At 35.3% G+C, this 15584-nt stretch overlaps 1 protein-coding gene across 2 annotated transcripts in view; it reads right to left on the bottom strand.

Annotated features, from left to right (window-relative positions):
• Dhc98D (Dynein heavy chain at 89D) overlaps positions 1-15584 on the bottom strand; it is a 519777-nt gene that overhangs the window by 412976 nt on the left and 91217 nt on the right. For both annotated transcript variants that reach the window (XM_083131330.1, XM_083131320.1), the window contains one exon: positions 1690-1950. In XM_083131330.1, the coding sequence (XP_082987456.1) occupies positions 1690-1950 (261 nt within the window). The remainder of the gene's footprint in view (positions 1-1689; positions 1951-15584) is intronic.

The raw sequence follows: 15584 nt of genomic DNA, 5'->3' as shown, positions 1-15584 counted from the left end.
TGATGACTGCACAAAGGTTTGCAAACACAAAATTCACTACATGTTATGATAGAAACATAGCCACCATTTCTAAACCTGATGAGATAAACATAAAATGATATCGGTAGAGGCATGCATTTTTCGTGTTTGACGAAAACACGAAATGTGAAATAATACATTGCAATGATAATTTTTCATGTTTCTGAAATGTGTGAGGTGAATTTTCCTATTCTTTTATTCACGAAATGATGCAAAATGAACTGCAAAATGTGAAATAGGCTCTTAAACAAGAAATCGATGCGACACATTCTGAAGTTTGAATTATCCTGTGAGTTATGCAATTCATGGGAAATTGATTAAATCTGCTGTAAATATTTGAGAAGTAAAATTGGACCCTCTATACAGGAATGAACTTAATACACTGGAAAATATATAAATGTGCTATTAGAAGGGATATGTTTATTTTGTGTATTAAGAGCAATTTTTAAATCAAATTTAGGATTATATTTACAATTTTAAAACCAAAATGTCATTTTTTGATCCAATTTTTCACCGCTACAACGACAAAATTTTATTATATTTACCAAAAAAAATGTACCTCTAGTTATCAGTTTTGAACCATAGACATCTAGGTGGAATTATACACACAAAATATATTTTCTCATATGGATTGATCCTTTTGCATTCTGTGATATGTAACTCGAATATGAAAGAGGATCACTGGCACATGTAATTTTTACTGAGCAGTTGTAAGGTTACGAACATACGTACCTGGGACCTTTAGCATGGTAGTCAGACACATTACCGACTGAGCCACCGCGGCCACCATATGTATGTATGGTTGGATGTACGTAGTTACTTGGGCACTTTTAACAGCACACATATCTGTTTCCAAGGTTGATTTTTGCCCGATAGCCAGGGAAGCCAATGGTCATTTTCCCTCAACGGCTTTCTGTTTGGAAAGTAACAATAGGGCCTTGCTCCGATGGTTGGGTGCGGGCCAGTTTGTTGAAGGTATATATACTGGGTTCTAACTTGTTACGGCTCAGATACTCAGGCAGTTGCCAGCTCTCAGATACTCAGATACAAGGCCCGATGGATTGAGACATTTTTTTATACAGTTCACAGAGCCAGGTGAATGCATACAAATACAGAGAGAGTGAGCGCCGTATGTAGAAACCTCTGCATGATAAACTGCAGGGCAGGTTAGCGCTATGCTAAATAGTGTGCTCGTAGCTCAGATAAGATACATTACTGAATGAGAGGATGGCGTAGGGACTCTTGCGTGATAAACTGCGAGAGTGGGTTAGTGCTATGCTAAATAGTGCACTCGTAGAGTGAAGTCCTGGAAGTCCTGTTAAGTGTATTTCTCTGTTTTGGGGCAAAAGGTAACCGGGAGCAGTGGTTAATGGATTGTAACGTAAAGATGTATATACAGAGAAAGGCAACGGTGTAAATAAAGGTGTACACATTCAAGAGATCTCCGTGAGACGTTTATTCTTTGCAACAATGTACAATGTATGTATGGTTGGATGTACGTAGTTACTTGGGCACTTTTAACAGCACACATATCTGTGTTCTCCTATTTGAGATCAATGAGGGAACCATAAGGTTCTCCTAAAAATAGTGTATTTTCCTATAGGAATATAACTACAAACACACCAGAAAATTTATGTGAAACAAACAAATACACAGGCCAAAACAACATACCTTGCATGGAATAATACAGTCATCATTAGGCTTCCTCTTAGATCTTGGATACAAAACGTTTGTTTCTTGGATTTTAATAACTTCAGTGAATAACTCTTGTGCAATGTTTTCTATCTGATTAACAATAGATTCAAAGTTTCCAAGGACATGCTGACACTTTTTCGCATATTCTTCTATTCCAAGAGCATTCCAATTCAATCTTGTGAATCCAGGTTGAATATGTCTCTCAACATCTTTCAGGTGCTTTTGGACCAGACGAAACTGTATGAGAGAGAGAAACTTGTAAATTTAAAATATATATATAAAATGGATAAAAGCAAGGAGGGCCAAAAGGGCTAAGTAAAAATCAAAGAAGGTAAAAGGAAACACTCACCAGACAGTAGAAAAATTCAAAATTTTCGCTGATTTCATAGCATCATCGGTGTGAGGAGAAAGAGACGGAACCGGAAGTTGGGGCACTGCAGAGTTGCCAGGTCCCCATCGAAGAAGAAGCGGTGTGTGGGGTCGATGGGGACCTGGCAACTCTGCAGTGCCCCAACTTCCGGTTCCGTCTCTTTCTCCTCACACTGATGATGCTATGAAATTAGCGAAAATTTTGAATTTTTCTACTGTCTGGTGAGTGTTTCCTTTTACCTTCTTTGATTTATATATGTGTGTGTATATATATATATACACACACATACACACACACACACACTTACCACAACATAAAAGGAAACTATATTACGAGGCCAGTACCTCATTGTCACAATAGGATAAAAAAACGGTGGCTCAGTCGGTAACGCGTCTGACTACCATGCTCAAGGTCCCGGGTTCGATCCCCGGCCGGTTCAAATCCGGGAACTTTTCTAACGGTGGAAGCGGCCCCGGCGCCTACCCAGCGTCGAATAACATGGGTACTTGGGGGAAACCCTGGGGGGTAAAGGCGGTCAGGGGTGTGATGCTGATCACATCACCCCCACTCACGACCGGATCAAGAAAGTGTGGGGCGTTACCCTCACACCCCCTATACGCCTTCATGGCGTGGTGCTATGCACAGGGGAACACTTTACCTTTTTTTTTTTTAGGATAAAAAAACAGTCGCAATAGCTTAGAAACACAGAATACTAATGCTGAAGTCGGTACAGTGTTACCAGAGGAAAGTGATAGATCACGGGTTCAGACGAGGAGGTCCTTTCACCAGTGTTTACTGCATAGTGGTGGGTTGAAGTTCAGGAGGGAATGGAAAAGTGATTATTGGGTGGCTAGGTTGAGTCTGGGGATATAGTGGCATATGTAGCTCCTTTCCCATCACCTGCGGGTTGAGGTGTCAGTGTGTTGGGGTATTAGGTGTATTATGGCTATACGGAAACAGTTGTTGAAGTGGTGTTGTGGCTGTTGGTGGCTGACAGTGAAGTAGGAGTTTTGGGTTGGGACCTGGTGGTTATTGATTCTGAGGTTCAGGGGGTAGAGGTTTCACCCAGGTAGAAGTTACCACAGATTTGGCAGATGAGGGTATATATGAGGTTGGAGGAGTGGCAAGTGCCCTTTGGGTGAAGGGTATTGGTCCAAAATGAAATTTCCATTCTGTTATTACTAAGACTATGAAAGAAATATAAGTTCTCAGAAATTCTTCTTCTTCTTCTTCTTCTTCTTCTTCTAATAACAACAGTAACATTAGGACTCTTAAATTTATGCAAGACAGAAGAGGAAAGCACCAAATCACTGGTTTTAGTTAGAATCAAAATTTGATCACAGCAGATTGAAGGTAAAACTGTGAACCCCGGATCTATATCACTCTTATGCTTGCATGATGTTATAACGAGTCCATTCAGAGGCACTGTTATATGGTCATTAAATATGCTAAGATTGGAAATTTAAATCTTCATTTTTCAGTAGGGGCTTTTATTTCATTGCATTCCCCATAATAAATTACCACAGATTACGAAATGTCATCATTTTCGGAGATATATTTTAAAAGTTATTCAAAATTAAAATATGGTCACGTATTTTATTTATTTTCATGCTCCATTGTAAGCATTGCAAAGAACGGAAAATTTTGTAGCAGTAATTCTTGTATTTGTTAATATTTCTTTGCTAATTAGTACTCACATTTGTTTCACAAGGTTTTCCATACATTTGCAATAAAAAAGGGCACAATTTTTAGTTAATTTAACATTTTGATGAAATTTGTCAAAAAAAAAAAAAAAATGGCTTCCAAAAAGACGACAAGTTAAGCGTCGGGGCCAAAAAATGGATATTTGTCTGTAACAAATCCAAATTAAAGTTCATAATGGACAAAAAAAACGGAATACTAGTTGTTGAAATAACAGTGACATTACTTTATACCGAAGGATCTTCATAGCAGAAGTGGTGAAGTGATCTTTAGACTTAGAAATCTTAGAAACCAGATATATATTTTTAAAAGCCAGCCCCAGGTAAGGGAGGCTGGACTTTTCTGCTAACATATAATATATTTTACAAAGAAAAGAACATATTTGATAAGAGGATAGAACTTTTAAAATATACAAATATGGCCACCTAAGCTTGCCATCAGTATTGTCAACGCTTGGTACATTTGTAACTTACTTGTAAGAGCATTGTATAAAAGAAAAGGCAATGTAAATGTACTCGTAGGCATGGCCATGCATTCCAAATATAATTTTCTTAAATTGTGAAGAATATATAATTGTTCGAAAGTTTGATTTCTGGCTTATTTGTGAAAGCATAATTTTAGAAGTATTGTTAGTTAGTTTATATTGACTGAATATTATTTTTTAAGAAATTACAAATTGAATAGATTTGTAACATGTTTGAAGATTAAGTTTCTGTTCACAGCACGCCTTGACATTGGGAGTCACAACTCGCTACTTATTGCGCGAAATCTTTATCAATACTGAGGCGAGGAACATTCATTTTGGTGGTTGTAACCTCATACAAGATTTAGGAGACTCATTTTGGGCTCCTGAAGTTTCTTGAATAGTTTATTATACCTCATACTAGATTATGAGGACTCAGTTGTGCTGCTAATGTCAGGTAAGTTGTGCACATTCACTTAACATATTAATTTTGTCATTTGTGAGATTTCTGGTTTAACATAAAGCATATGATGATGGAAAAGGAAATCACATTGGCTGACCTCGCAAGTATGGTCAAGAATATGCACAGTGACGTAGATTCCAAATTAAGGGAACACTCTGAAACTTTGGCATCTCAATGTGTGAGCATAGCCAAAATGCAGGAGCAAATAAATGCTTCTAACACAGCTCATTCAAATGACACAAAGTCTTTGAAGGTTGACATAGTTCAATTCAGAAATGAGTGCATGTTACGCACAGAGAAAGTAGAGCATGATTTTGGTGATCTTGAAAAGAGAATGGATGATGAATTAGAAAATAGGGTTTGTAAGTTACGTGATGAGGTTGATGAAAGGATGGGTAGCTTTACAAAGCATTTTGATGCTCAATTGGATGAATGCATTTCTGCTACTAGGCAATGTACTTTAGCAATTGATCAGTTGAAAACGGAATGGTCAAGAATGAAAGGTAGGAATAGTGATGAATTAGTTATGCTAGATGTAAGTGTACGGTCACAAGGAGTTCAATGCTCACTAACATGTTATGAAACAAACATTGATGGTGTTTATCTCAATGATGTTCATCCTTATTTGAATGTTATACAAGGTATAGGTAGTGTAGACACAGATGAAAGGCACTCTAAAAAGGTTGAAACCAAAAACGACACCTTTGTCTCGCCCGTAAAGCAAGAGTTGTCAGAAGTAAATAAATCTTCATTAGAGACTACGATTAATGAGGCGTTATCAAAAATAAAAACAGGAATTTTGTCTGTGGTAGAGGATATTCCGTCACCCTTATGTAAACATTCTAAGTTAAGTTTAATGCACGATAGGAATATTGTTAGTAGTGAAATACCTATGACTTCGCATATTATGAACAAATCTTTGCATGTTCCTCAGTTTGAAAATAAAGCAGTGAATACTGACTCATCTTTTGGTAGTATTCATGTCAGTCCTTCAAGGAACATAAAAAAGAAACCAGAAGTTGTTGTAAACTCTGATTCCGAAGCCTCCGGACTTGTTGATTCGGATGGTGTTGGTGTTAAACATTCAAACAGTATGCCTTATAGTAGACACAGGTTAGATCATAGGAAGTATAAGCGTCGTAAACAGAATAGTGATGCACTTAATGATACCAATAAAGAAGTAAATGAAATAAAAGTGTGTTCCGAGCCTATATGTGGCGTTACACATACTGAAGTTGACCCTTCATTAGTAGTAAATGATACCATTAGACGTGCTTTTATCAAGCCTCAAGAACTACGTCATTTCCCTCACTTCGATGGGATATCAACAGATGTTGCACCATCTGAGTTCATGGAAAAGGTTGAAGAAAATCTAGATTTATATAATATAAGGGAATCTGAGTACATGCGTTACTTGCCAAAACTTTTGAACGATTGCGCGCGTAGTTGGTATGTGCAAAATAAAACCACTTTAACTACATACTCAGAATTTAAAAGAGCATTCTTGTCTCACTACGAGAACGATAGGTGGAAGACAGTAAAGTTGTCCAAGGTTCTCAGTAGTCCTTATTCAAATGTAACACACGGTAATTTGCTACAATATGTAAATAAAAACTACAAAACGTTGAAATCGGTACAGCCTCATGCAGAGGAGGCACATCTGATAGCACAGATTGCCACACTTTTACCACACAAGATACAAGAACATATCGTAATTAACAACATCAGTTCCTTGCAACAAATTTTGCTTGTAATAGAAAATTTTGAATCCTTGAAGGTTAATCCTCCAAGAACTAGTGAAAACAACTTTGATGCAAAAAACCGAAATTTTAAGGCACGAGTTGCTACTGTTTCAGTTGGTAGCAAATGTGATAACAGTGAAGAATCTAACTGTTTAACTAAACAGAATGTTGCAACTGGTAAAGATAAAAGAAATTTTAGTATGCCTGTTAATAAAGCTAGGACATTTACACGTAACTTTAGGCAAGTCAATCCTAGTAATAAGGTGTATTCACAGCAGGAAAATGCTTAACTGCTTGTGTCAATGGAGGTGACAGAAGCAGTGGTGTTGCAAATCCTCCTCAATTGAATACAGAGTATAATAGTAAATATAGGAGTGATACTCATTTTAACAATGGTGGCTTTAGAAACCTAGTTCCAATGTTAGATGATGCCCAATTAGTAGGAGACAATTTACTCCTTAGGTTAGCTCAAAATATACTAGGCTATAGATATTCTAAAGAGACAGGAGGTTCCAGATACATAGGTTTATGTGTTTCTGGACAAACGATTGACAATCTTCGCCAACGTGTTGAAGGTGGAGCCAAAGTAAATGATAAGCTTATTTTGTTAATTGGCACAAATGATTTGCTAAGAAGGAGATCACTAGAACAGATGATAGGATCTTTTACAAGGCTTCTTAATTTACTAAAAACTAAGACTAGGAAAATAATCATTCTCACTTTGCCTCCGGTAGCAAGGTTTGTGGCATCGGAAGATGAACCAATATGGAAAACTTGGGACAGATTTAATACTTATTTAATGACATTACATAATGATGATACTGTCAAAGTTTATAATATTGCACCTCTATTTTTTCAGGATAATGGTAGGGTAGATGAAAGTCTCTATGTAAAATTCTTTGGTAATCCAGCACACAATAGATTGGATATGGTTCATTGGAACAATGCAGGGATGAATAAAGTTATTCAGTTTTTAGCCAGCATGTCGGTATGTAAATTTAGGAATGACAACATTGTTCACAATGCCAACAGAAGTACAGTTGAAGCCACGGTACATTCCGTTAGCACTTGCAAGGTGAACGCTGATAATAAAGTACATTTTAATCGAGGTGATGAAATTATTTCTAATTTTCAGGAAAACTAGATAGTGGCCTTTGCTCGAATGTAGGTGACAAAGGTACTCTCGTGAATCCTACAATATGCACAGTTAGTGTAGGCGACTGGGACCAAAAATTTCAATATGAAACTTATGGTGATGAGCAAAAAATCCGGATACCATTAAATTCCTCTTTTAAGAAACCTAGCACTGCAAAAATTGAAGTAAAAATTCTTAACCGACCTTACGTGGCCTTGTGTGATAGTGGCGCGGAAATGAGTCTACTTTCGGAGAAAGTATGGAAAGATATTAGTGTGTTAGTCAGTAAGCCTAGGCTACTTCCAGCTTCAAACATCAGATTGGTAGATTTTGCAGGTTACACCAAATCAAAGGTACTAGGCATAGTTAAACTAAATATAAACATAGTTACAGTAGATTTGTATGTTCAATTTCTTGTTGTCCAAAATTTACAAACCAGTATAATATTGGGCTTAGACATTCTTTACGCTATGCAGAGTTCTTTGGATTTTATGAACAAAGCTCTTATGTGCAAGACACCTCAAGGGCAAATCCTAGCTTGTTTTATTCCAATTGGTGCAGGAGATGATGATAACCAGTATTATAATTGCGCACTAGTGCATAATGATGAAAATTCTAACATTACCAAAATTGAGCATGTAAATAAATTTAACGATCTTTTGGATAATGCTGACACTTTAACTGATAGTCAAAAGATTTTACTCTTTGATCTTTTGAATGAATATGACAGTGTATTTTCAAACAAACCTGGATTGTGCGAAGGGTATATTCATAAAATGCATTTGGATACAGACGAACCAATTGTCGGAAGAAATTATCCAATACCTTATGCTTACAGGGAAAAAGTCCGTGAGCAAATAAACACGATGCTAGAATGGGACGTGATAGAACTTTCAAATTCTGAATATCTTTCACCCCTTTTAGTAGTTCCGAAACCCAACGGGGACATACGTCTTTGTGTTGACTTGAAACGAGTCAACTCACACGTCAAATTAATGCAAATACATCCCGTGAAGATACAAGAGTTGTTAGTAGAATTTCAACAATGCAAATATTTCACGAGCCTAGATCTTGGGAACGCCTTTTGGCAAATTTTACTACATGTAGATAGCCGTAAATATACCGCCTTTAAGTTTGAGGGAATTCTATATCATTTCAAGAGAGTTGTGTTCGGTTCTGTCAATGGTACCGCTGTGTTTGTAGATGCGCTCAATCGTGTATTAGCCGATTGTAGAGAATTTGTAGTTGTGTATGTGGATGACGTTATCATCAAATCGAAAGACTTTAACTCTCATGTTGTACATGTTAGAGCTGTATTGGAAAAGCTTAAGAATGCAGGAATGACGTTGAAGTTGGAAAAATGTAAATTTTGTAAATCCGAGATTAAATTTTTAGGGCATGTAATCACTTCCAGAGGTTACATGAAGGATCCTATATATGTACAATCTTTATTGGACTTGCCAGAACCGTCAACCTTGAAACAACTACAAAGAATTCTCGGCTGCTTCAACTGGATAAGCAAATATATTCAAAATTATGCACTCATTGCTCAGGCTTTGTACCATTTGCTAAAGGAAAAATCTAAATGGCAGTGGACCGATCAAGCATCAATAGCTCTCAAGACCATGAAAGACAAAATTTGTGAACATGTGTTATTGGCATTTCCCGATTTTTCTCACACATTTTATGTGCAAACAGATGCATCATTAATTGGTGTGGCAGGTTACTGTTATCAAACTATAGATGATGAATTTAAGCCACTCGGTTTTGTGAGCAGATTGATAAGAAAATTTGAGAAGTCTTACACTTCAACAGAATTAGAAGTGTTAGCAATCTTATATACAATAGATAAATTTAGTTCATTATTAAAAGGTAGGCATTTTGTAGTGATCACTGACCATAAAGCACTAACATGGCTGGAAACGGCACACACGTGGAATGTAAGACTGACACGATGGTTTATCCAATTGCAGCAATACTCATTCGATGTGCAGTATTGCAAAGGATCAGATAATATCATCGCAGACGTGTTAAGTAGAACCTTTCCTCAACAAACAGACCTGGTATACCATATTAATAGTGTGATGCTAAAAGATGTGTTAGAACCTTTAATAGATGTGGAAAGTCTTATTCAAGTTCAAGAAGCGAATAGCAATTTAAATCAAATCAGGCAATTTCTGTTGAACCCATTGGTTTCAGACAACTCTAGAAGTAGAACATGGAGCAAACAATATGTCCTAAAGGAAAATGTGTTGTATATCCGAGATTTTCACAATGCTAATATAATAAGGATATGCATTCCAATTAGTCTAGTGGGTTCCACTTTAATAAAATTCCATGATCAAGGTGGACACTTTGGTGCACATCGCACACTTTCTCAAATTTATTCACATTGTTTCTGGAAAGGTATGAAAAAGGACGTACAACAGTACGTTGCTGATTGTGAGGTTTGTGTTCGATCCAAACCAAATAAGCACCCAGCCAAACATTTAGCTAAAGTGCATTATACGAGTTCACCCGGTAAGGTGCTGTTCATAGATTTACAAGGTCCATTTACTATGGGTCCCAAGCGTGAAAGATTTCTATTTACAATTTTAGACGCAGCCTCCAGATATTTGGTTGCGTATCCAATTGTGAATAGCAATGCTAGTACTGTAGTAAGAAAGCTATGCGAAATTTACTTTGTGCATCTGGGAATACCACATAAAATTATTTCTGATAATGGTCCTCAATTTAAATCTCACTTGTTTAATACATGTATGAAAGACTATGGCATTACACTTATGTTCACACCTCAATATCACCCTTCATCCAATATGGTGGAGAGGTATCACTCGGAACTAAACAGATTGATGAGGATCTTATGTATTGAAAACCATACTCGATGGCCTGAAAAGATTAACACAGCCTTGTTTTGGTTAAACACCACCATCTCGACTCATACTGGTTTTGCCCCAATCGAATTGAGATTGAATATAGAACCAAGCCTTCACTTAGGTACAAAGATTTTCACTGTTGATAGAAAAGACACGTGGAATGAAAAATTGGTTATGGCCGAGATAAAGAGTCGTAATGCTAGATCAAAGAAGTTAGATAAATTAAATGTAAGAGAAGAAAATAAAGTACCTGTTATAACCGGGAGTCTGGTTTTTATTAAAAACAGACAAAGGGAGATTGATGACAATCCCATAAAAAAGTATTGTTTCCTGTTTGAAGGGCCTTATTTATGCCTTGATAACATAAATCATTCGCGCCTCACTCTTTTATGTTGTAGTAGAGGTAATATTGTAGATAATGTGGCAATAGAACATGTGAAATTATGGAAATGTTCCAAGGAACGTAAGATACTGTGGTTGCGACAATTACGCAGCGTCACAAGCACACATGTTGATGAAGTAGAGTACTTCTAACTCAATGTGTAGAAAACATGGAAGATAGTCCATCAGTCAAAATATCATATGTATATGCGGTGAAAATATGAAGCATCCTAAGGGTGGTGGATGGGAGCTTCTACTAGACTGTCGGTCTAGGGAGGTATATTAGACCGCAGTACTTTTCTTCTTCTTATCTTAAAAAATATTTAAAAATATAATTAATTTCCACCTACGTCCATACTACAAAGATAGTTGGATGAGTTTCTTCTAAACTGATGGTCTAGATGACCACAGAACAGTCATTCTTCAATTAAGTTTATTTTAGAATGTTTGACAATATTTTGTGCTTATGGACCTACACGATATTCACGATGATTATGATAAAGAAAAGTTTTTTCTTCTTCCTAAGGTCAAGAAAATTAATGTTGATCTTTCTGTAGAAATTCATTTTCATGCAAAAAAAAAAAATATTATTTTCTTTGTTTACAATTTTCCTTTCTCAGTTCATAAACAAGCACTTGAAGAAATTTAATTCATGTTTACTGGAAGTGACTTATAGCTCTGACATGTTGAATGTTAGTAGTCTATGCACCTAATATAACTTTAATACAATATCTGAACATAACATGTTATACCAAGTATAACCAGAAAGTTAGTTGTTCATAAAGTGTACTGGCTGAATAGTAGTCCCAAAGCACATATTTGCTGGTGCTGAATACTGGTAACAAGGTGTAAGGATACATAATATATTTTTTATGCATGCATTGCACGTTAACTAAAATCCCTATGGGTACATTGTATTTTTAAGTGCATTGCATGTTAAACTAAAATCCCAATGGGTACATTGTAAATCTAATCTGCACTGCAGTTAAAAAAGAAATCCCAACACACATATCTGCAGGAGCAATTATTTGACACAAAATATGTGTGGGTACAGTTGACAATGGTAACAATAAAATTATTATTATTGCTTGTGTAGCATTTTAGTGTACTGTGATTCCATGATGAGAATCATACACTCCAATATATATGTAGTTGACAAAAAGCGCAGAGATCCAAGTGATGATCCAAGCTTGTCACTCGTATAGTTTTTTTCCTAGGACATGCCAAAGTTGCATGAAGACTTTTAAGATGTGTTCACCAAGGGCAGAGATAGTTCCTGCCGTGACACTATAAAGTCAAGGAACCTTTATATATAAGTATTATGTGTTAAATTTATGATGCACAAGTCAAAAAATGGTATAATTTCAATTTTAGGTCATAATGATAAACGTAAGTTGATAGTAAGGAATATTTTATTCTGCTATTCACCTATGACAATAATTGTTATGAATTCAATGCTCAAGAGTTAGCAAGAATTACATATTGATTAAACTAACATGTTACTGGATTAAAGAAACATTACCCAGTTAAACGAGGTAAAATACGAATTTAAGTTAACATACTGTTAAAGCACCTCCGTGATGGTTAATCGCATGTTAACTTACATCAATTGTTTTTAGGTACATTTTTAACAAGCAGGTACCAAGAAATAAATTTTTGAGATAAGCTATGTCTTTGCGGAACTAACACAACAAAAATGCATTTCATGGTTTAATTAACATGAAAGTCAATGACTTTATTTCCGAGATTATGCCAATGTTGATTAGTTTCCTTACAAACTGACATTATTCTTGAATTTTGAATATAGTTTTAATGATATGACAAGCTATAAGAAAAATCTAATATGACTGGTCAGGTTGAGATGTGACATATTATCATTATTGATATGTAAATATGTATGTGTATGCATGTTAAACATGGCACATTATCATATATTATGTAAAGACAGGATACTGATTGGTGTAGTGATTATTGCCGTTTCATTTAACTTACTTGTTTATGGCAATTTAATTTCACATTTAATAATCATAGGACATTCCTAAGAATGATATTAAATAATATGATTATAAATGACTTTGAACTTAAAACTCCATTAAGCCTTGTTTCCATGATTATGAAAAACTAAATATGCTGACCAAGGCAGTAATTTATTTTATTAAAAACATAAACTAACGTAACGTTTCAACCTTCTAGCAAGGTCTTCTTCAGACTCTGTATCAAGTACAAAAGTAACCAGATACAACAAGAAGGGTAATATATATACACAAACATTACTCCCTCCAGACTATTTAGAAAGTTGTTTGGAACTTTCTAGCAGATGTCTTTCACTTTCCAACTTTACTTTCACCTAAAAGGCTAAACACAATTACTTCCATATAGAATGTGGTTGGACTTTTTAATCTCACGCTCTTTTCCCTTCATTTTTCTTCCTTCTCCTCTCCTCTTTTTCTCTTGTCCTTTCCACTCTTTCCAACATCTTCTTCCATTCTTTGTTTAACTTCAGTCCCCCATTCCAGTTCATTGTGTCTTCTTCGCCTTTCTTCTCTATTTCCTTGGCTTCCTTCCATTTTTTCACTAGCATTCTCTTCTCCCTTCCTATTTGCTTAGACAAAAATAAATTTTATAAAGAATATGGAGGACAGAATCAAGAAAATATGCATGAAAGAATGTGAAAAAGAAGGCAAAATAAATAGCCTATGGAAACAGCTGGAAAAGAATGGCTATGAGAAGCAGGATAGACTGGACATAAACAGAAGAAGTAAGAAAACGGGCAGGGGAGAATTGGAAGAGAAAGAAAAAGAGGAGAGAAGGTTTGGAATAAGGAGTATGGGGAAGACCACAGAAAAGATATGCAAAGTGCTTAGGAAAGCAGGAATTAAAACTTACAGGAAGGGAGGGAGAAGCATCTTAGGAATAGCGAGGAATGCTAACAAGAAAAAGGAAAACAGAGAAGAGGAAGAAGAAGGGATTATCTACGAAGTAAAATGTAAAGAATGTCAGAGTGTGTACATAGGAGAAACGGAAAAAAAGGCTGAAAGACAGGTTGAAACAACATAGGGATGATGTACGACTTAAGAGAGAGAGAAATGCAATATTTAAACACACGAGAGAAACAGGACATGACATAGAGTGGGATGAGGCTAAGCAAATAGGAAGGGAGAAGAGAATGCTAGTGAGAAAATGGAAGGAAGCCAAGGAAATAGAGAAGAAAGGCGAAGAAGACACAATGAACTGGAATGGGGGACTGAAGTTAAACAAAGAATGGAAGAAGATGTTGGAAAGAGTGGAAAGGACAAGAGAAAAAGAGGAGAGGAGAAGGAAGAAAAATGAAGGGAAAAGAGCGTGAGATTAAAAAGTCCAACCACATTCTATATGGAAGTAATTGTGTTTAGCCTTTTAGGTGAAAGTAAAGTTGGAAAGTGAAAGTCATCTGCTAGAAAGTTCCAAACAACTTTCTAAATAGTCTGGAGGGAGTAATGTTTGTGTATATATATTACCCTTCTTGTTGTATCTGGTTACTTTTGTACTTGATACAGAGTCTGAAGAAGTCCTTGCTAGAAGGTTGAAACGTTACGTTAGTTTATGTTTTTAATAAAATAAATTACTGCCTTGGTCAGCATATTTAGTTTTTGAACTTAAATTCAAACAACACACTTTTCAAAATCTCATATGTTTTACAAACATACTCTTGTGTGTTAAAACAAATTATTTAAGACACTCAATGGATAATATATCCTGAGTGGATTGACTGATGCAATATTGCAGATGTTTGTAATTTGCAACAGGTTCCATGAAATAATGTTAAGTGTAAATACACACATTACTGGATTGATAAGTAAGATAATTTATTGTTCGTTACGATAGTAACATTTTAGTATTTATGGTTATGTAAAAAACTTTATTATACATAAACTAGTTGCCTTGTATGCAGGCACAAACTCTATTCATATTTTTAGCTTAAAATGTGTAATTTTTATCATACAATCTTATTTATTCTTTAGATGATAACATGTTGAAATTTTAACTTATGGTATTAATATAATTTATGCTTCATGAATAAGATGGTATTATAGCCATAATTAGTTTTCATCAGTTGATACAAATAGTGTTACACATTAGAACTCTAATGTTGTTTACATACATATGGAACTTTATAGGTGTTCACACATATTTTTCAAAATAATTTTTGGCACTCAATAAAATTGTGTTGCCTGTCATATATTAAAAATATTATTATTTATTTGATTTGGTATTCATTGTATGTACTTGTATGATATTTTGTTCACTATCATCCATGTGTATTGGAAACCAAAATGGCAGTTGCATATTTATATTATCTTGATTATTGTAATTTAATACATGACTGAATGTTCTTATTATTTTGGATAATGTTATGTAAGTCAGATTAATGTTTATTTTAACATGTGCAACAGCACACTACAAATGATAATGGTCAAACAATTTTTTATTCAAGACACACACATTATATATAAAGTGTTATCTCTTTATGATGTGATCATAAAATTGTTCACGAATTATTATTTTATTTCGTCAAGCTTAAATTCATTGCTAATACATGTTTAGTATACACAACATTTTCTTTAAATGTATAAGTAAATTAGTTAGTCTTAAACTTAATTTTTGCGTGGGTTCGCCCTGTTGCGCGCCATATATAACGAGTCCATTCAGAGGCACTGTTATATGGTCATTAAATATGCTAAGATTGGAAATTTAAATCTT

Source organism: Lepisma saccharinum, chromosome 1, assembly GCF_977018435.1.
Source record: "Lepisma saccharinum chromosome 1, izLepSacc3.1, whole genome shotgun sequence".
Classification (NCBI taxonomy): domain Eukaryota; kingdom Metazoa; phylum Arthropoda; class Insecta; order Zygentoma; family Lepismatidae; genus Lepisma; species Lepisma saccharinum.
This window is presented reverse-complemented; position numbering and strand designations above follow the sequence as displayed.